The 22,519-nt window shown below is 38.6% G+C and overlaps 1 protein-coding gene across 2 annotated transcripts in view; it reads right to left on the reverse strand.

Moving 5' to 3' along the window:
- Positions 1-22,519, reverse strand: part of SLC1A1 (solute carrier family 1 member 1) — a 51,090-nt gene that overhangs the window by 17,661 nt on the left and 10,910 nt on the right. Inside the window, exons 2-4 of one of the 2 annotated variants that reach the window (XM_054284214.1) lie at positions 19,224-19,364; positions 2,262-2,354; positions 557-671 (exon numbers count right to left, since the gene is read on the reverse strand). In XM_054284214.1, coding sequence (XP_054140189.1) covers positions 557-671; positions 2,262-2,354; positions 19,224-19,364 — 349 coding nt within the window. The remainder of the gene's footprint in view (positions 1-556; positions 672-2,261; positions 2,355-19,223; positions 19,365-22,519) is intronic. The other variant, XM_054284223.1, reaches the window with a different exon arrangement.

The following is a 22,519-nucleotide window of genomic DNA, read 5'->3' on the forward strand; positions in this document are numbered from 1 at the left end:
CAGATATGTGGCAGTTGATTCATACATGACAGATTATGTAAAAATTCTACAAAGACAAAATGGTGGGCAGGAATAGTGACCCAGAATAGAGGCTAAATATACCAGAAGAAAAAAATCAACAGAAATATTTTTGAAGGTACCACCTAGCCTCTAGCCTCTATTGGAAATGCAGCCTTTATTGGTGTTATTTTTCTTCAAATCCCTTATACACAGTATCTCTGAAAACCTGGACCTGTCTTCTGCAGACTTTCTAGGGGTTTCCTTCTTCTTTCCTTCTATGGATCTTTTCCTCATAATAGATAAATCTTGCATGTCAGTTTCTGTGAAGGATGGATTTTTCATCACTGGTTTATTAGCTGAAGTCTATGCTATAAAGAGAATTTCTTTTAAACAAACTGCTTTGAGTAAATTTTAAAATGTCTAATTTGTTGAAATACTACCCTAATTCATCCAAACAGTATCAGAGAGCATTTTATTGTATTACATATCACAACTTTATTTGTGTTTGTTTGAACTTCTGCAAAGGGGATATGGAAACTAAAAATTAAAATCTCACCTGACCAGATCCAGCAAGGCATCAACAGTATTGACTTCTGGGGAACTGCCCATTCTGTCAATCTCACTTGCTCTTTGAGTCACTCCAGGTCTAATGGTCACAACAAGGATAATCCCTGCAGAAGGAGAAGCAGAGCTCACCGTGCAAGCAGAGGCATTGGTGCATTCTTCCTCAGTATATCCTGTGTATCCAAACTCTTTGTGAACTCAACTCAACAAACACTTTTCCTGGGTGCTTCTGCTAGTATGTGCAGAAAAGCCTGCAGGTGGTGTCCTTAAATGTGTGGGTTCCCCTTGTGGAGGAGCTACTTGCAGGTTTGCCCCTAGACTTCATCACTTTAGCTTTGTTTTTGTATGTATTGTACTACATCACTACTGCTCACCAAGAGGGTAAATTACTTCAGCTGGCTTCAGATGAGTGTGCTGCAACTTTTGCAGAGTGAATATATTTAATTGCTATTTCCCTTGTCCTTTATGTAGCTCTTCTTGTTACTAGCTTTCAGATATGAATACAAGTGTGCACCCCAGAGTCACAGGGTGTTTCATTAAAGTTGGGTAGCAATACAGTTATGTAAGAGAAGGCTTCAGAAAAAGAAAGAAATTTAAAAAAAGTAGATTAAGAAATACTAGATTTGACCTTGTAAATACTGAAATCAATGACAAACTTTTCATTTACTTTAGTGGCTCCATTTTAAGAATTTTTACTATTGTTATTCTCCAAATTCTCAAAATATTTTTTTCTCTTTTTTTTCCCCTTATACAAGTCCAGAGAAAGCCAAAGAAAATGAAACTACTAAATTTCAGTGAAAGGAGAAAGAAGGGAGAAAGAGCTGTTTGGATGACCCTTCAACCAGGCAGGAACAAGTCTTTCTAACGAATAAAAGCATTATTGTATTTGTGTAGCTCTGCATTATGAAACAAGTAATGTCATAATGCCATGGAACAACTTAGAATAGCAAGGACCTCGGGAGATTGTCTGGTTTAACACCTCACCCAAAGTTGGAACAATTTCAAAGTTAGATATATACTAATATTAGTCTTTATATAATATTCCTTATGTATTTACAGAAATTACCAAGACATATGAGATAGATTGTTTTATATTGTTTATTTTTTAAGAAGGCAGGCTGAGAATGTTTCTTTAAGCAAATACAAAACATGTCAATGTTGCTTGTCAGGAACTTCCTGTAACAGGAGATGAGAATTTTGGAGATCTAGGATTGGAGCCTGGCAGTCACAGAGGGGGGAAAAAAACTTTTAAGGAAAGAAACAAGATGACAAAGGAACCAGTAATTTCTGTCATTCTTTCAGGTGTGACACACTACATATTTTTCAATACGAGAATCAGGAACAGGCTATCAGTTTTGCAATTGAAGAAATTCACTTTGTATTTAAGGTTGGTCTTTGACATTGATTCAGCTTTCTCAGTGTTGGTCATTTTTTATCTCAGCAGACAGCTCCTAATCCTCCCTGAGCTGAAAAATATGGTGAAATTGCCTGTGGCCTCACACTGGATATGAACACAGCCCAACCATGGACAGCAGGACAGTTCCTCTCTGTATCTGACTACAGGTAATGTCAGGTTGTCTGGTTTGATTCCCCATCTTATCTCCACATCCTGTCTTGAGAAATTAGTAATGTCACAGTGCAGTACATTTGTAATTAGGCAATGCTGATGATTTAAAAGTTACAGAATCACAGAGTACCTAATATTACCGCAATGACTGTTGTGCAGAAATAATATACAACTGCTCGCAAACCAATCTTCCCAGAAATGTTGGCATCCAAAGCAGCAACACCTGCAAAAAACAGCCACAGAAACAAAACAATAAAAACCAGTCTTACAAGAATGTTGTCATTTTTGTAGAGAGAAATAATTATTGTCTCTTACTTGTTTGCAGAAAATTTTTCCTTATTCAAGATGTTTCCAAATACTTAATTGACATTTGCACTTCTGAAAAAAATCTGTAGCTGACCAACATATTTGCTTCTGCTTCTTTTCAAAAATCTGTCTTCCCTTTCCCCCTCCACCTTTTTTCTAGAACAAAGACAATTGAGCTTTCTTGATTCCCTGATGTTTGTGATTAATTAGATTTCTTTGGTTTATAAGAACATGTCACAATTTATTTCCTTATTCTTTTAACTCATAGCTTCACTTTTTCCAGATCTGTAACATTTTGGCTTTAAAGCTAAAAGCCATGTGAAGAGAGTTGCTCAGGCCTCTTACCCCAGGTGGCTCAAAGACTTATCAGACAAGTAAGGATCATTTTCTGGTCAGTTTGTCTTCATTACCAGGTTTACTGTTTTTAAATTTTTGACTAAAGCTTTTTCTGAAGTTTGGGTGGTCCACACTTCTCCACCTGTATATGTCATTGTCAAGAACTGATGGCAGATTTACTAATGAAAGGAGGGAAAATGCTGAAACAGGTATTACACTCAGGTCAACTTAGCTCCTGGCAACAATACTAGATGAAACTTCTTGTGAAGCATTTATTAGTTGTTTAAAAGATTTATAAAACTTGTATGTGTAAAATCAGTAACCAGGGCAACGTGAGCATTTTGACTCCAAAACTTGTCTCTTTATAACAACATTAGTTAATAAATCACTGCTATCTCTTTATTATACCTTTGTGATCCATTAATACTTGTATGTTTATTGAGTCAGTTTATCAAAGACTGGCTGGATTCCTTTTCATACAAAAGGTAAACCATGAGAAGGATATTTAGTCTCAGAGAAGTGTGATTTTGTAGGGAAAAATAGTTTCAAAAGTGAAGGAAGAAAAATCAAGAGATCTGACTTACATGTAACTTACTGATCTTTGAGCTCAAAAAGGATCTTAGCAAGCACAGTTTAACCATGTGTTGATGTCTCATTCAGAAGTTATACTAACAGCACTGACAACTTGTGCTTAGAGCACTCATATAATGTCTTACTAGTTCTGTTAATTGTTATTCAAAATGCAAACAATACTCAGAGGGAAGAATGAAGGTTATTTTATTTCAGAATCTGATTATCTTGGGGTCTTCCATGGCATAGTGTACCATAAGATTGAGTACAGAAGAACTACACATATATACAGAAATCATAGTTCAAAGATTCTCTCACTTGTAAAGCAAATAAAGACAATCAATGAACTATTCATATGGCAAAGGAATACAGATTAATGCAGAGAAAAACAATGCCACAGCTATTACACGAAACTGTCAGCAGTAAGGATATTGTTTGAGGCACAAATAACAGAATAAACACAGAATATGAGCCTTGATTTCCATTTCTCACCTTGGGAATTGGGGGGAAAAAGGTAGAAAGGAGGACTTTTCCATTGCTATGGGCTCAGCTGTGGAAGTCATGGCAGCAAGAACTCCTCAGAATGGATAGTTTTGGGAGGAAATGGTTAAAACTGGAAAATTTGGGGAGCAGGAGGGAATAGTTTAGACCTAAGTGACCTTGCAGCTGGGAATGCTAAAAATGTCAGCGTGGGAAAACTGCATTTATTATGCCTAGTGTTGTTCAGCCTGTGCCTCTTTTGAGAAGTGGAATTCCTGTGGAGAGATAACGCACTCTCACAGAGATGCAGGAAGCCTTCTGTTACAGCAAGGCAGGCTGCAAGCACTTCCCCCACCCTGGCCGCTAGGATGAGCCAAGCCTAAAGGGAGCTCTGTCTCCATGTGCCTCGGCCAACTGGCATTGTTGGTGAGGTAATGAAATAAATCTACTCTTTGTGTTTCTGCTGTCACTTGGCAGTTCCCTTGGTTACCTGATTGTGTCAATTCACACTAATAATAACAAATAATGCTTTCTGTGGACAAACCTATTTTCAAAGGCTGTTCAATGTTGAAACTTCTGCACCTGATAAATTAACTTGGAAGAACTCACACACTTTTTTTAAAAGAGAGCAAGCGGGTATTGCCACCATTCCGTATCTTTTAATGAAAAGTTAAAAAAAACTTGGAAATAATGGAATTTTATTCTAAAACTTATGCCTTTTTTTTTTTCTCTGACAGTCTTGTTGACTTAGTTAAGAGCCTAATAATCATGCAAGGTTATTTCCCTGGAGTAGTCAGTTATAAAGATCCTACAGTAAATATGAAAGGAGATTCCTGTGACAGGAATTCTTCTGGCTCCAAATGAAATCCCTTTGCAAACTGTTATGCTCAGTAGAGTTATAGAGGTATAATAAAGGGTAAACTTTGCCCCTGCCTTTTTAAACTGAGTAATGATCCTGTTAGCGAGCAAGCTATGCTAGGATCCAGCCTGTCCTTCCATTGTCATGTTAATGCTGCTTTGCTGGTAACCATAAAACCACACAAATTATTGACAGACGTGGCTGAATAAGTACAACAATGGTCTGGGGATGATAGGTGTGGGATTTGCATTTTTTGAAAGCTGCTGTACTCTGAAACCTGCATTCAGAATGATGTTTCCTTTTAGAGACTGAAATAGCATTCACTACAAGTGCCACAGACACAGGTTTACACTGGGTAATGTATACTACTAAGCTCCTTTTTTTTCATGTTAGCTTGTTACACATAAGAAAATATTATATATAATAATGGACTTCTATCCAGATATGTCCTACTGTCATGACTGAGCAATTGATAACATAATTGATAGCCACTAGCCTTTTTCTCAAGAAAACTGAAGATTCTCTTTGTAGTTACATCATGGCTTTAGTTTCATCATGTCTTTTGGTTTCTTTGGAACTGAAAGAGTTAATAGAAGATGTATTGAAGAAAGCACTAAAACATTACTAACTACAAAGCTAGTAGTATTAAACTACTACACAACACCAATTTCAGTTCAGAAGAACACTAATTACTCAAACTAAGATGGCACACATGCTGCTTCAATAGGAAAGTCTGCAGTGTCATTCAAAATTAGATCACAAAAGCAGTGTAATTAGGTTTGGTTATCTACTTTGGATTACAACTAAATGTTTACAGCTCATGTATTTGTTCTTTCTTCCCTCAATCTATCCCCAAATTTAAACATGTTTGAACAGATAAACTGGTAATATAATTTACTGTATAGAGTTTGAACAGGCACGATAGATTCTCCTCTGTCCCATGGCGTTTCAAAACTGCAGTTATTTCTGATTAGTCCCCTAAACTTTCCTATAAGATATTTCCTAATTCAGCTGTAGCCACTGAAGCACAAAATGCAATTCTGTGGCTATGATACAAAAAGGCTTAAGAGTGAGATCATCACCAAAGACACTAACTGATGTTAAAAATCTGTTAATCTATCTACCTCTCTGCCCATATGATTTTAGCAGAACAGAGTTAAGTGTTGCGGTGTGTCTTAAGCTTCTGGGTCCCTTTCCCAGGTGTGCCTATATGCCTCTCCCTTCCCCCTCGCCCCCTTGCTTAGTGTGTTGTGTCAATCAGGCTTAACATTCCAGCAAGGCATCGTGTGATTGGTCAAGTTCAAAAGATGCCCCTATGCCCAGGGGTCATTGGCCTATGTCTAGGTGTCCCTCGTCCCTTGAGACCCCGCCCCTTTCACCTGGTTGGTGATCACCTGTCCCCCCCCCTCCCCCTGCCCCGGGAGCTTAAAAGGTGATCAGGCCATGTGCTCGTTTATTCTGCTGGAGCAGCTGCTGCCGTCCAGACCTCTGTAACCATGGAATAAACTTCTGGACATTAAACTCTCCAGCGGAATCCTCTCCTTTTTCTCCTCACCATCGCCAGAAGCTCTCTCTCCTGAGGTAAATGGAGTTCCTGACAAGCCTGGACTTGCTCAGTGCCCAGCTGCAATCTCCAGCAGCCAAGGTATCTCTGGGGTGATTTACACCACAGTTGCTGCCTTTGGCCCAGCAGCGAGGGTCAGACTGGCCCAGGCACCATCTAACTGATAATATTGGGATTCATATTCCAATAGTTAAGGTTTTATTTACTGAAGTAAAATTTTGGAATCAATTGTCTAGTCTGCAATACACTCCCACATTTTCTATGTTACAGTCTCCAGCTTGAAGCTCTTAGCACTCTTCTCTTTTTTTGCCCAGTTTTCTCTATTTTGTATGACATACACTTGCAAAAGAATACAACCCAAAAAATCAGTGAAATGAAGTCTCTCCCTTCTACTCTTTCTTGTATAAGGACCTCAAAACCCTCCTAAAGTGAAATGCTGCACTGCAGGAATTTTTAAAAATGGCACATGTTTAAGACTACTTCCCTGAAATACTACTGGATAAAGCTATATAAGGGAATAGTCTCATTTAAACAAAACTAAGTTTAAATATGAAACATGGTGTTCCAGAATTTTTTAGGAGTAGCCACTGAACATAAAATATGTTCACTTTAGAGGCCTGTAAAATGCCTATATACAAATGGGCAAATGGCTTTGGTTTGAGGCACAGCACTGTAATTCCAGAGTTGTTCACTTTGCTTTTGTGAGACCACTGCTCAGTCCTGCGAGATCTGGGAGTAAAACGAGTTCTGTGAAGTACTGGAAACAATCACAGGGGTCTTCTGACTTGCTAGATATCATCTTCATAATTCCCTACGGGATAACACCTACATCCTTAGAATTTCTCATACCATTCTACAGATTGGAATACATCTAACTGTACACACAGATTTACGCTTCCAGGTGCTTTTTTTCAGTACATCATGAGAGATTTAATCATAATTTGGTGCAGTGGTTGACTCTGTTCAACAGAAATAATCACACGTAGACCTCCTGGCATTTTTTATTCCTGCTCTACAAATTTCAGTGCCATCATCAAGTCCATCTCTTGCAGTACTTAGCTGTTCTCAAACTTCCAAAGATCAGTGGAAGCTGACAGGATCATCACTTTATCTGCACAACACATCGATCATTATGTATAATCCATAAAAGCTAGGCTGTTTAGCTCCTTTTGCAGCACAGCCACACTTGAGGATCAAGATGTGAGTTTTCTCAATGCCACTTAGCCAGCTTCTAGCACTGACAGTTGTTCTCCTTAAGTGACCCAGGGCCTGAAGGAAGAGTCTGGCTCAAGGTCCTTCCAAGTTCACACTACTGACAGAAACATGGTATATTTCTCTATTAGTTTTAGAAGCTAATTCAATTCCGATGAAAATCAAGTCAAGTATGGTGCATATCAACTGTACACCAATTCTCTCAGGGTTCTGATATCTAATTCCCTATCTAATCCCCAATTGTAAAAAAATTTAACAAAAAAGTTCCTGAAGAATAGAACTGTATGCCTTTTAGACCTTCTCAGCTATGACCACAATGCTGATTCAAAGGCAAAACACAGTTCTGAAACTGCTCCAAACTGCTAGCAGCCTTACTGACTAATTGAAGAACTTCTGAAGTCACTAGATAAATCACAAAATTATTCTCAACTTCTCCCAGGTGTTCACAATATATTTCTTCATGTCCATTTTGGCTTTTCTGGCTGCAATATGCAGTCACTACATCATAGAAATTATATGTAAATAAATTATATGTAATTAAATTAAATTAAATTAAATGATGGTGAGCATCCAGGGAAGCAAAAAGTTTTTACAGAATGTTGCATAAGACATAAAAAAACAGAAAACCATAGGCAACTCTTAAAATGCATACAGAGAATTTCAATAGGCAGTCCTTCTAAGGGGATCACAATGTCTTCTATAAAAGAAGTAATGTTAGTTTATTGCTGGGATGAACTATGTTATGTGTTGTTGCAAAAAGGTAATATTTATTCTTTAAAAGTACTGAGGAGAAAAACCCAAAAGAGTGCTGACACTCTCTTCTGAGAGATCTCATTTAATTCACTGGTCATCACAAGGTTTGTGGTCAGGCCATTTCTTAGATGCAAGTGAAAGTTCTGAATTAGTTGCCATCTTCCATTTGCAATGGGAAACATTACCAATGCTAAAACAGTATTTGGCCTTTACTTCAGAAGACCAACATGCTTTTTATCTGAGGAGTGAACACCAAATTCTAGCTCCAGTGTTGAGCAAGATTATTGCTTGCACAAGCAGTGTATAGCAAGCTTCCAAAGCCAGTTGTCCTCTGTCCTTTTGTTCTTGGTCCAATATTTCCTTTTGTCCTTGGTCTATGCTCACTTTTTGAAGGGAAAATCCTTCTGCTTACAATTTGGAAAATAAGTGCAGTGAGGGAATCACGGTTGTGAATTCAGAGCCTATGCTTTACTGAAGACATTTTTGAGTCATCTATGATTTTCCCCTCTTCCCATTCCAGACTCTGAGCCCCTTCTGTCCCATTTTGCCCTTTTATTTGCATGATGTTGTAGTTAAGACTCAACTGTCAACTTTACTCTGACTGTCAATAATCTCCTGAAATGTCATTTTCTTCATATTCTCTCTGAAATTTCAGTTTCCAGACTAGTTTAACAGCAATTTCTGTTGCTTCTTCCAAAAGCTGAATGGTGAATATTTTCTTTTTTTTCCCTGATGCTCTGTGGAATTCTCTGGGAAATGTAATACCATGTTACTTGTGTTTGAACAAGACGACCAGGACCGAGTAAGTCATTCACAACTGTCTACTGAAATACCACCCACACACAGGACTTCAGACAGCACAATGTACTGTCCACTGCTCATCTGAGACAGAGGACTCAGGTTACTATTGCCACTAGATCATTCTCAAATATCTTTCACTTGATATGCACCTCATAATTTTATTTTTTCCTCATGTTTACTGTGTCATGGGGCTTGGAAAGATCTTTTGCAACTAGTCTTTCCCCAGCTAACTGAATGACCTCTTTAGCTGTGTCTCATTAGGAGGACAGGTCCAAGTCAGATGTTGGCTGAGAAGATCAGGTAATGAAAAAGCTATGGCAAACGGAAACCCCAAACACACAGTGATTTGCAGTCTCTCAAATGAGATTTTACATGATCTACTGTCTTTAGTGTTTTTACTAGAAGTCTTCCATTCCTATTCTGTCAATTCTTCCGTAACAGCAGTTATCCTGTCTATTCAAATGTCATTGTTACTTACTGTAAAGGAAAAGGATTTCTACGGCAGCTTGTAGCAATTACCTTTTCAATCGACTTGATAGAAATTTTATTATTGCTTTTCTTTAGAACAAGTGATTGTTACCCACTAGTAAATTGTGTCAGTGCAACAAAAGAATGTCTTACAAATGAAATGAGAAAAACTAGCACATGACAGGGGCACAGTGTTAGGGAGAGAGTGGGAAAAAGAGACAGATGCATGCAGGTAATGCCTAAGCAATTGTTCTTGCTATTTAAATATAACCAAAAATTCAAGTCAGAAAATTCTCAATTTCTAATTACATGATCTAATGAGACTTGGATTAACATGTCAAATATTGGTCTCTTAACTTTGAGAGGCATTGAAAAAATATTATTTGAAAAAAAACCCCAACAAAGAGACTAAAATGTGGAATATAACAATAGTTATAACAGCCCAAATACTGAGAGATGTCTTGGCTCATTTAGGATGAGGTTGAAAAAGTAATTGTAATGAACCTTTCTAAATGCTAGATAGGGTGGAATGGGAGATGAATAGTTTATAGCAATGAAAGGGTTAAAGCACTTATAAAACAGAGGGAATTTCCAACCCTGGATATCAGTTTGCTGAGGGACTATTGTGCTGTGTTCTTGGCAGCTGGCACAATTGTTGTATCTTTCCCTACAGAGCTTATTGGAGACATGCAGAGAAAGAGGGTATTAGTACTGCTTTCTATTCATCACTTCTAGGAACATTTTAGTTTTTTCTCTAGAAAGCTCTTAGAGGTTATATAATCTGAAGTTAATGACTTTTCAGGAGAGATGATGTTCCTCAGTTGGAATATAAGAAGAACTTGAAAGGAAGGAAGATGACACATCTATCTGCCAAGATAGACAGGTGGACAGACTAACAAGATTCATTACAGAAATCAGATTCAGTTCAAGGATGCAGCAGAAATATAGCCCTGAACTGTTGCTGGTGATACATGTATGGAGTGTATACAGAAAACTGTAGTATTGAAAGTACTTGAATTCCCTCAAAATTATTGATGGCAAAATGTGTAGGTGGACAAGGTTTAACTTCCAAGCTATTAAAAAAGCCCTTTAACATGACACTGCATTTTCAATCGATTGTGATATCTGCTCATAGGGAAATGGAGTGAAAATGATGAATGAAATCTGGTTTATCTAGTTGTATATGTCCTGAGTATCTAGTTGTATATGTCCTGAACAGTTTTATATGTCCTGAGCTCCACAAGAGAACCACAGAAGACACCAACTGACTTTAGACCCATCCACAGTGGTACCACCAGCAGTGCCCACAGTGATATGGCTAGGCCAGGAGGCAGTGACAGCTGGTACCACAAAATGGCTGTTCTGTTGGAGCTGTTTGCCCTTGAGAGCTGGTGGTAACTGTGCTCCATGAACCAGAAGTGCACTTCAAAGTTTTATTACCTTAACTTAAAACTTCAAATGATGTAGGGGCTGTCTCAGTTGTATAAGGTCAACTGATATTGATGGGAAAGGAGTAGATGACTATGACAGAAGTAATCTGAAGAAGAGGGGCACAAAGTCTTGTCCATTAATAACTCATGACTCTGCCATCCTGCCTGCTTCAATGATTGCACATGGACAGCAGGGACAGAACTTCCAACATCCCTCAATACAGCTGAAGGCAGAACTCATTAACAGTACTGTAATGTTTTCTGACCTTCACACAATTAATGATACAGAGGGAAGAGGTGAATCTCCTGTCTGAGCCCAGTTAACTAATTTACTAACACTATACAATAGATCTGATTTTCTTGGAAGCTCTTTTGGCTTAAGAAACGGCAAAGCATACAAAGAACATGCAGGTACTTCAGAAGACAGTCCCTGAGTATGTTAAGCTAGCCTAATAATTTCCCAAGGACTGTGCTGGTGATGCACAGGGCCTGTTAAGGATGCCTAAGGATGTGAGTAATAGAGCATCTCCCAATAGCTGTGCTTCTTGGACTTGTAGAAATAGAAACTGCTGAGGCAGATTTGTGGTGAAATCATTGCCTTTGTACTATAAGTAGCAAGTGCAAGTAAGAGTGTATATTTAGTATCGGGACAAATGGAACTGGCATGATGCTTCAGACTGCAGTGGACCTGGAGTCAAAGCAGGCCCTGGAGTAAAGCAAGAGTTTATTTCTACAGCGATGGAAACTTTATAGTTTTGCCAGACCCACAGCTCAGCAGACATTGTATTTATAGCTCACTTACAGCTGCCCTGAGAGAGGTAATTGAGACTGTCTTTTTTCCCACTGGTCCTGAAGTATGCCAGGTGTACCTGCAAATGCCTCATCAATGGCTTTAGGAAATTTTGGTGTTACCCATAGCCGAGCCTGCAGAAATTCACAATGCAGGAAACTCTCATGCATCTGTTCTAGTCTCTTTGAAGTTGTCTGTGAAGGCTGAAAGTGCAGGGGAGGTCAGAAACATAAGAAAAAGCTTTATTAATATTTTGTCAGGGAGGAAATATAAGAAATGAGGCACAGATTATTGCAGAACTTGAAACAGATGTTGAACAGCTGATAAAATCATGTCATTAATTTTGAGATCTGAGACATGGACCTGCTCTGCTATGTGCCACATCTTTTAATACAAAGCTAAAATTTCTGGTATTTATGGGTAACTCTGGAAACATCATCAAAAAAAAGGTCATTTATCACATATGTGATGCGAATTTTTTTGAGAGAATACATTCCAGCCCTGAAGAAAGATCTCCACATCAAGACCCATGGCTTACAGTTTGAAAATCAATGTGGCAGGCAGCATGATATAACTGCATCTGAGAAGCACCAACTGAAAAGAGATGGGAAGCAGACCCACAATATTCTCATAGTATCTGGATGTCTGGGGATATTGCGTTAAGATCCAGATCTCCTGACACTAGCTACTAACCCAGAACTTAGGTGCAGGAAGTAAGGCCAGACACTTTATGTGGACTGATAAAACTTCAGACTAGGCATGTAAGTTTCCTCAGCTTGTAACCCAAGCAGAAGAGAACAACTCTTCAGGAAACTTGGCAGTTGTCTCCAACCTAAGTTCTACTGGCATCCTGACAGAAAACAGATTTACAAACATTTCCTGCTGTTGCATACTGTATGAATCTCACTTCATGAAAAAGAAAGCTAAAGTGATTAAAGAGGACTGATCTGTTCAGTATGCATCCTTAATGAAATACACTGCACAACTCCAGGGAATTTTTGTTCTCGAAATGAAATTAGAGTTGTGAATTTCTAGGACTTTCAAAGATACTTTATATGTCATAAGTACTCCCAAAATGATTACATTGAAGTGTCAAAACTCCCATGAAGCACACAAGAGATTTCTCTCAATTCTTTCTCCCTACAGGATACCTAAAAATAACATATTTTTGTATTTGTCTAATATTTCTTCTTTTAGTGAATTACTTCAAAAAGAGTGGATTTGGGGTGTGGAGCATTACACTCAGTACAGCTGTAGTTCTGACATCATAGCAATGATCTTGAGTAACACTCTAGGCTTTTGATTTTCATTTTCAATTTTCCCATGTCACTACAGCAGAAGACAGAAAATACAAATAATTTCTTGACAAGAATGATGCAGTAGTATGCTATTAACTAATTTGAAGCATAAAAATCTCATAGGTAGACAAAAGAGCTCTATATATTGAACCAAATTATCAGGGGTAGACTTTTGGGTGAGAGTAGAGAATCCATTAAAATTATTATGAGAAGAAGAGAAAAATTAAAATTTCGCTCTGAGCTGGAGTACTACTCAGACTATTCCACACCCAAAGCAAGGTTCTACTAACCAAGATTTTCAAAACAAATACATGCTTAGTGCTTATGTCAGTTTTCTACTAAGCTACAGTTATGCTTCTAGGCAGGTTAGTGGAAAAATTCCACAAATTGCAACTTGTACGCTAAATAAGTACGTAAACAATGCTTTTCATCTCTAACGCTCAAAGGAACTGAGTTTATGAATGAAAACCACATTTTACAAAGCCTCCTTCTCTTCAGAGGGAGAATTTTACCTTTTGAATCTCAAAATAGAGGTAAGGGTTTTCTGCTCTAATTAAAGCTCCAAGGAGAAGGAAGAAGCACGTTCCTAATTTAACTGAGGAAATCATTGAGGGTTTCTTTTTACTAAGATGGAATTTATTCCAACAAATTAAAATTATTAATACTTCAAATTTTGCAGAAAATCCTGAAATCTCAAGGAGTGATTCCAACTTCCACTCTCTTTGCTGTGGCTTGATTTACATCATTATGCACAAATGGATTGGGATCTGGTCATGGGACATGAATTTTTCCACAGCTCCCCATCTCTAAAGCATAACCTGATTCTTTTCAGGATATGACATTACCTTTTTAATTATTTAATTACATTATAATCCTAAAAAAGAAAACCACAGACTGCATTTTCAAAAATGTCCTGGTGATATATTTTGCATCATAGAATCATAGATTGGTTTGGGTTGGAAGGGAGCTTAAAGATCCTCTAGTTCCAACACAGCTGCCAAGGGCAGGGACACCTTTCACTAGACAGGTTGCTGAGAGCTCCATCCAACATGACTTTGGACAATTCTGGGGATGAGGCAAACACAATTTCCATGGGTTAACCTGCTCCTGAAAAATGCCTCACAAACCTCAGAGCAAAGAATTTCTTTTCACTATTTAATCTAAACCTACTTGTTTTCAGTTTAAAGCCATTGACCCTTGTCTCAGCACTAGACGCTCATGTAAAAAGACCCCTTCCAGCTCTCTTGTAGACTACATCAAGTGTTGGAAAGCTGGAATAAGGTCTCCTTGTCACCTTCTCTTCTGCCCACTGAACAAACCTGTGAACTTGCTGAAGAACCACTTAGCTCCATCATCAGTCATTGATAAAATGTTAACCAGGACTGGCCCCAGTATTGAATCCTGGGGTACATCACTACTGACTTTTCTCCAATCAGACTTGTGCAACCTTCTGGGTCTGGCCATTCAGACAGGTTTCAATTTGCCTCACTGTGCAATTCTTTAACCTGTATTTTTTTCAGGTGATCTGTGGGGATGTTATGTGAGAGTGTCAAAAACCTTACCACTAAAGTCAAGTTAGACCACATGTCTTCTTTGAAATTTTGCGTTTTCAGATCAAAAGCAAAATTCACGCTTTCAAAAATTACTGTAAAGAAGCAAACAAAGAGGGGAATGAAAAATTTATGGAAGATCCAGGATTTGTCTTTAGCTATGACTGTAAACAAGACAGTTTGCCTTACTGTTAGTAGCAAGGCCACGTATTTCTGCATTTGGCGTTGCCTTTCCTAGAATGAGACCCAAAAGCATTTTCCTCCAAAGAAACCTCATCATTCTTGATTAAATGTAGGATATGCCAGGAAAGCACCACAATCTGCATGACAGCTGGTGGTCTTTGGTGGGACCAGACATGTTCTGAGGATGTCCACCTTGTTGGAATGCATGTATTATGCAGATGCCTATAGGGCCTGTATCTGATGATCACAGCTGTTGGGCCTGTGTATGTGTTCACATCCTCAGTGGCACTTGGGGCCATAATATATTCAAAGCTACTGCAGTTAAAGTAGTAACAACACTTCAGCTGGCCCAGAATTAATGTCTTTTTAGTTTAGAAGTTAAGGGGATGCAATTAGCTCACCACGAGAGAAAAAACATTGTCATGTTATTGTGCCTTTACTGAAGGTGAAGTGTGTGCAGCAGAGACAATTACAATGGCTCATTTGGTACATAACTCTAACTAGACTGTGATGCTGAGTCCAAAGGCGTCTAGGAAGTTTTGATGCCTTTGTAAATTTATGTCATGTCAAAATACTAGATTTTGGTTACAGGTAACAGCTTTGTGCATGAATCACCAAGACAAAACTGGGAGCAGTGGCTGATGTATGACATGGTTGTATGGTCACTCAAAGGTACCTGCGTGGGCTGGTGAATTTGTCTGAGGGAAATCTTGTGGAGTTCAACAAGAAAAAATGCAGAGCATTTTGGGCAGGAATATTGCAGGGAACCAGTGCATGCTGGAGGCTGACTGGCTGGAACAGCTCTGCAGAGAAGGATGTGGGAGTCCTGGCAGACAATAAGCTGACCATGAGACAGTAAGATCTCACAGTAAAGCTGGCCAACAGGCTCCTGGGCAACACTGTGACAAGCACTGTCAACATGTGGGGGGAGGTGATCTCTCTAAACACATTTGTGAGGCCACACCTGGAGTACTGGGTCTAGTTCTGGGTTCCCCAGTAGAAGAAAGGGATGGACTTACTGGACTTAGTCTAGCAAAGGGCCATAACTATGATGAGCGTTTTGGAGCATCTGTCACATGAGGATAGCTGAGAGAGCAGGGACTGTTCAGTCTGGAGAGGAGAATGCTCAGAGTGACCTTAGTCATGTGTATAAATTGCTGATGTGTGGGAATGAGTACAGAGCCAGGCTCTTAGCAGTAGTGCCCAGAAACAAGACATGAGACAATAGTAAAAAATTTAAAAACCCATGAGATTTAATCTGAACATGAAGACACTGCTTTAGCTGACCCTGTGTGTTGATTTGACACAGCCTGGATTATTAGGTAACAGTAGACAGCCACAGAAGTGGCTTCTGTGAGAAGCTGCTGGAAGCTTCCACCATGCCCGACAGAGGCAGTGTCTGATGGCTCTGAAGATGGATATGCTGCTGGCACAATTAGAGAGGTTGGCAACACCTCTGTGATGACATATTTAAGAAGAAAAGCTAAACAGCATGTGCAGTTTTTTCCAGTGGTGGCGACGAGCCATAGCTGCCGCCATCTCGATGCGGCCCATGGCGGGCCTGGCCTGCCTGGCCGCCCCTAGGCAGCCACGCCGTGGGCAGAAGGGCAGAGGTGGTGGTGGCCTTTCCTTCCCAGACCCCACATGAAGGGAGATGTTAAATGGTGCCAGTGCCACGGCATCCATCACTGCCTGTGCCATGGCAGCAGGGTCACCTGGCCAGCAGCAGAAACACAACGAGTGACTCCCCAGCGTGGAACCTCTCGGCACTGTGGGATCCTGCAGGAATCTCAGAATTGGTAGAACTTGTTGACAATGGCACCTACACGGAGCAGTTTTTCTTCTAGTCAGAGAAGAGGAGGAAATGAGGACATGTGAGAGAAAACAACATGGTGGCACCAAGGTCAGTGATGCCTTGAGGTGCTCCAAGTGTCAGATGCAAGATGAGGACTGTGGTGAAGCAAACTGTCCCCCTGTAATGCATGAAGTCCATGAGGCTGCAGAGATCCACTTGCAGCCCATGGAAAAGTGCTCACGCTGGAGTTGGTGGATGCTGTGATCCATGGGAGAACCAAATAGAGAGGGAGGGCTCCTGCTTCCAGAGATAGAGAGGGCCCTTACTTCCAAACTAGAGCAGCCTGTCCTTAGAGGACTGCAGCCTGGGGATGTGTGACCCACACCACAGCAGTTTTGGGAAGACTCTTTGCCCTTGGGAGGGACCCCATGGCAAGGCAGAGAAAAGATTCCTCTTCCTGAGTGAACAGAAAATCTCAGGTGATGAACTGACCAGAACCTCCACACCCTGTCTTCCTCCACTGTCAGTGGGAAGGAGGGAGGGGCTGGCAGGGAAAAAGGTGTTTTAAAGGTTTATTTTACTTTTCCTTATCCTCCTCTGACTCTATTAATAATAAATTTATCTTATACCTTCAAATTTGAACCTGGTTTGCCCTTAGAGTGTTTTTCTCCCAGTTCTTATCTCAACTCACGAGCCCTTTGTTAATTTTTTTTTCCCCTCTCCTCTGCCCAACTACAATAGAAGAAGGTGAGTGAATGACTTTTGTGGCTATCTGGTGTTTAGCCAGTATCACCATGACATCCTGCATGGGCACTGGATTAGATAGTTTCAAGAGATCCCTTCCAACCTCAATCACTCTATATGACTCTGTGTAAAAGAAGAAAATTGACTAGTATGCTTCATAACCATTCACAGGTTTACTTGTTCAATTCAAATGTGCATTTCTGATGCTTGGAAGATTAACATACCTACTTTAAAAGAGGCAATATCTCATTAACATCCTGAGGATGGATATGGGTAAATAGCATCATGCACTGACATTTGTGGTTCATTTGCAAAGGCCTATATAGTCTATCAAAGTAGCTTCTGTTTTTACCTATCTTGCTTCCTTTCCCTTGCCTAAAATTCTAATACAGAAGTGTAGAAAAATATGGCCTTACTTGCCAAGGAAATTTGGTATGCTAAGGTCAGAATCAGAGCATCTCATTCTCACCATGAGAATGAGATGCTCTGATTCTCACCATACAGTCATTTTTGTATTTGACTGTAATCTGCAATCTGTAAAATCCAAGATTATGTTAGTAGTTACAAGTGCAGTTTACTCATACTGGAACATTATACATTAAGTGAGCACAATATTTTTTAACAGGGTGATTCTTGTTTCCCCTCTAAGTGCTGGACAGATAGATTTAAAAAATAATTTCATGATTATCCTAATGATCCAATTTATTTCTGAAGACATGAGCCCAACTTCACTCAAAAATAAAACCTTGTTCAAAAAAAGAAATGTCTTAATCTTATCTTGGCAGTTACATTTAAACACAATAAATATCCTGGATATTCATTTTCCTGGATAGCCTGACACAGACTAAGGTTCTCCTCACCTTTACACACTAACAATTGCTTATCCTCCTTTCATTCCTTTGGACATAACCCTTGACTATTTTGTGACATCATTTCTCACTCTGCCTTTGGCAGCTTTCCATTCTGGATCTTGCAGCTCTTGACATTCTCCATTTCAATTCTAACACTGGGTTCATCTCACCCTACATTACAGATATGAATATCTAGATATGAATATGTTGTCAAAATAGAAGTTTTGTGGAGATGAAAAGGGACCAATGTGTCACTGCAAGAAGCTAAAAGAAAAGAGTCACAATCCTTGCACCCTCAGTAAAGACTTAAAGAATAAAGAGAAGTTTACTTGGCTTTCCCTTTTTTGAAAAAAGTTATTTCTAAGGAAAGGCTATTTGACATTCAGTTCTGTCTCCTTGCTTTGGGCTTTCTCCACCAAATCTTTCCAAAGTTTTCTCTGTGGGTGAAGTGCTAGCAAATTCTAGCAATTAGGGCAGGGTTCCAGCCAATAGCTTTCTTGCTTTTCCCAGAAGATGGAAGCTTTGCTTCTCTCTTCCCTTCCTGGCCACACAGTCTCCCAAGCACTTGCTTGGTTCAAAGGAGTTTTCAGTTTTGGGGAAGTACAAGTGGATTCGCAGAAGGGCTTAGTGAATGCTAGACTTCATGCAAGGTACCTCAGGGAAGTTAGCTGAGACCAAGGAAGTATAGGTCATGAATGTCCTCTTTGTGACAGAAGGCAATGAGATCAGCTCTCTCTTGCTTGTGAAATGGAATCATGAGACTGCTTATAACAGTTAACTCTACCTCAGAATATGTAGTTGCAGCTTTGGGCTTGCAATGTGCTTAACCCACTTCTGAAAATAGGGAGAGAGAGATACAAGAATCTATAGATTTGCAAAGTTATTAGCTCACAGCTCTATATAATGTTATAGATAATAGTGCTAATCTTTCTAAACCTTTTCTCATTCTCATTATATAAAGAAATAATTTAACCTAAAGGTATGAAATCTCTCTTTCTCAGTATAGAGTTCCATCAAGTTGTTTTTAGGGGTTATATCCTTTAGAAAAAAAGCTAACCCACAATTATAGTCCCACAAGCCAACAGTACATTTTCAGTCATACCTGCGATTATACTTGATATGATTAATGGCAGAATGATGAGTTTGAGCATTCTCATCAGCAATTCCCCAGGAAACGCAAAGTAGACCTTATCCAACTTAGACAGACTGCCATATTCCCGTACCAGCACACCAATCCCAATACCTAAAAGGGACATAAAAATGTTACACAAATTAGATGTAGTTTATAACAGAAACATGTGAGACAAGGAGAAAAAATAGCAGAATAAAAAGAGAAATAAACATATTTTCACAACTCTGGTACAACTTCTAAATCAGTAAAATCATATATTTCCTTTTCTAATAAGCAAAGTAATAACACATAATTCTGAAGCAGGATGTCTTTAGGTATGTCTTCAGAAAAATCTGATTAGGGGGTCTGATTATCAGTCCAGTCCAGTTCTGACTTTTTACCCACCTTCACCAGTTCTAGAAGACTCATAACTGGCATTTAAAAAATCAATAGACTATATAAACACTACCAAACACTAAAGAGAGATGGTAACATAAATACTTCAGATGATTTCTTTTGGTGAAAATAAGCCTACCCAGCAGCAACACACTCAGTAATTGCTGCTCTACATAATTAGGAAAGAGTGTGACTGTAATCACTAAATTAATTTAATAACTTCCAGGAAACAGAACAAAACAAAAAAAAAAAAAAAGAAAAAAAAAAAAAAGAACAAAAAAAAAAAAAAAAAAACACTGCTCATTTCACACTCATTTCACAACACAACCAGCCTAAAAATACCAGATTATAAATTCAATCAGTGATTGAGCCATGGCACAAGGAACCTTTATACATCCTGTTGTCTTTGGATTATATGAATTATCAGATAGTTCCCACTTCTGAGATAAATCACAGATAGGACTTCTACCAAAAGAAAAAAAATTATGAGTCAAAAGACAAAATTCCTCAGTTTGACAGGCAATAGCTTTATTTTCCATTCCAACATGATTTTCAAATTAAAATGACTGTTACAGGAAATGTGTAAAATGTTTTTTCTAGTCTAAAAAGCACTAGAACTGTTGTTTCACATAGAAGCTTGGTAATGCTTCAGTCCTGAATGAAAAGAGATCAAGAGATCCAGTTTCTAACTGGATCCAATGAAGGAACAAGTCAGAATTCTCCATCATCAAAATCAAGCTAAATGAAAATTAAAACAGATTAAAAACCAAGTCTTTCCTGTTAATAGAGATGGAAAATTAACCAGACAACCTTCCAAGAAAATGAGCTACTCTAGTCAACTATTAAGATTTCTGATCAAGGTGTAATCTCTGCCAGTGAATGCAGACAGCTTGAATTCCTTGGAGCAATCTTGAATCTTAATAGCCTTGAAGGTATATGCAATATTATGCAAATAACCTTGATTAAAGAATGATAAGACACAATGATATCTACTTCTCATCTAGGTACTGAATTAGATGAGTTGAAAATATTTACTCTGCACTTTTAGATAAGCCCAAGCAAGATAAAATTCGATTTGTAAAATGGTTACATGAGTTGAAGTTAGTTGCTAAGGCTTTGATCCTGAAGGCACTAGAGTAAATAGCTGAATCTAACCATACAGGTAATTTCCATGTCTTCAGACAATGCATGTAACTTAGGGTAGACATTTGTTTAAATTGCAGCAAGACTGAACTGCATGTAATGCCACTTTACTTTCAGCAGGTATGACTAGGATGTGTTCTAACCATCTGCCTTTCATTCTATATGACTGCCATATTTGACCAGATGGAATTCTGATAATTGTATATTCAGCAGGATTGCTAGCAGGTAGAAAGATTCACCCTTGGTTTAATTCTTGAGGGTTCTATTTTCCACTTCTTCAGATTTCACTACAAAAACTTCCCACATGCTCTCAAAATTATAGCAGGGTTTCCTTAAGATGTTCCATCTATACACTTATACCTGTTCTGTTTTTTTGTTGAGGATATTATTTATCTAATGGCAATAGCTGAGAACAGAGTTTCAACAATCTCTTGAAATTACATTATTGCTCTCAATTCCTTATTCATGCAAATTTGTTTACCAGGCAGCGCCCTTATATCCATATTAACTCGTGTAGTATACCAAACTACAGTAAAATGCAGCTACTTTTTAACTGCAGTTAGCATCTAGCATATGCTGCTTGAATATATCATGGGAATATAAGAAATTTTATTTTGTAACAGTAACAAGAGAAGATTAGAAATTCAGCAGAATAAGCTTGCTGTTGTACAGGAAATGGACATATGTAGAACTTTTTGATCCTCATCTCAATAACCAATATTAACTTGGAAATTTCTTCTGGGAATTGCAACACACAAAAAGAAGTATGGTTCAGCATAAACACATTTCACATGGTAACCACTGATTTTAACACCACATTGATTATAGCAGCCCAAAGCAGAGACAATGTGTTATAAAAATCTCAATTTCTCTAGATGAATGCTACTGATAACTCCCTTATTTCTGAAATTAAAATCAACAATTACTTTTGACAACCTTAAAATACAGTCTTCAAAGCTGCTTCTATATATTAGGATTCCTTCCTTCTTATTTTTAATTTTTATTATTATTTAATTTTAATTTTTTATTATTCTTTAATTTATGGAATAATTTGCTTGTACTTTTTGAAGAGCAAAATGTTATTTTTCCTACTTGCTCTCTTCATCTTTCCTGGAGGAGTTTCAACTACTCCACCTTTCTTCTCATCTGTGATAAACTGGTTGTATTTTTTTTCCATCTCTTCTTTTTGCTTTTCCTTCTTGTCCACATGGCTAAGTTAGGTTATGATTTTTACCACAAGAGCAATCCTTTACTTGCAGCTCAACGACACATTCTGCTTAAGCTCCAGATTTCTGCAGTATTTGGCAGATGTGAAGAATGATGGTGGAATAAATGGTACAATCCCATACCTTTAATTTAAATTTTTAAGGAAAACATATCCTTGTAACTGTGAATAGTACAGCACATGCTGTATAGCATGGGGTCTACATTTCCTCTCCCAGCAGCCACCAAGACAGCAAACGAAAGGTGCAGTCAGGTCCCTGAGTTTGCGAGCACAATGAAGGCCACAGGACAATTCTCACATGCCCTAACTCTTTGTTACTGTTCTCCTAGGTAACACACAAGGCTTTTTATAAGCTTGGTAACAGACAGAAAATCCTTCAAAGAAAATGTGCAAATACAGACAAAGTAAGTGAGGGGTGAGGATGAGAAGAACAAGAAAAACAGAGCAGAAGAAAATCACTGAATATAAGCACACCAAGTGAAACCCATTGGCACGAAACTTTCAGGGAGTCCCAGCTTAAAAA

This window comes from Melozone crissalis, unplaced genomic scaffold (genome assembly GCF_028551555.1).
Source record: "Melozone crissalis strain CALT ecotype California unplaced genomic scaffold, PUWL_Pcris_2 ptg000005l_1, whole genome shotgun sequence".
NCBI classification, from domain to species: Eukaryota; Metazoa; Chordata; class Aves; order Passeriformes; family Passerellidae; genus Melozone; species Melozone crissalis.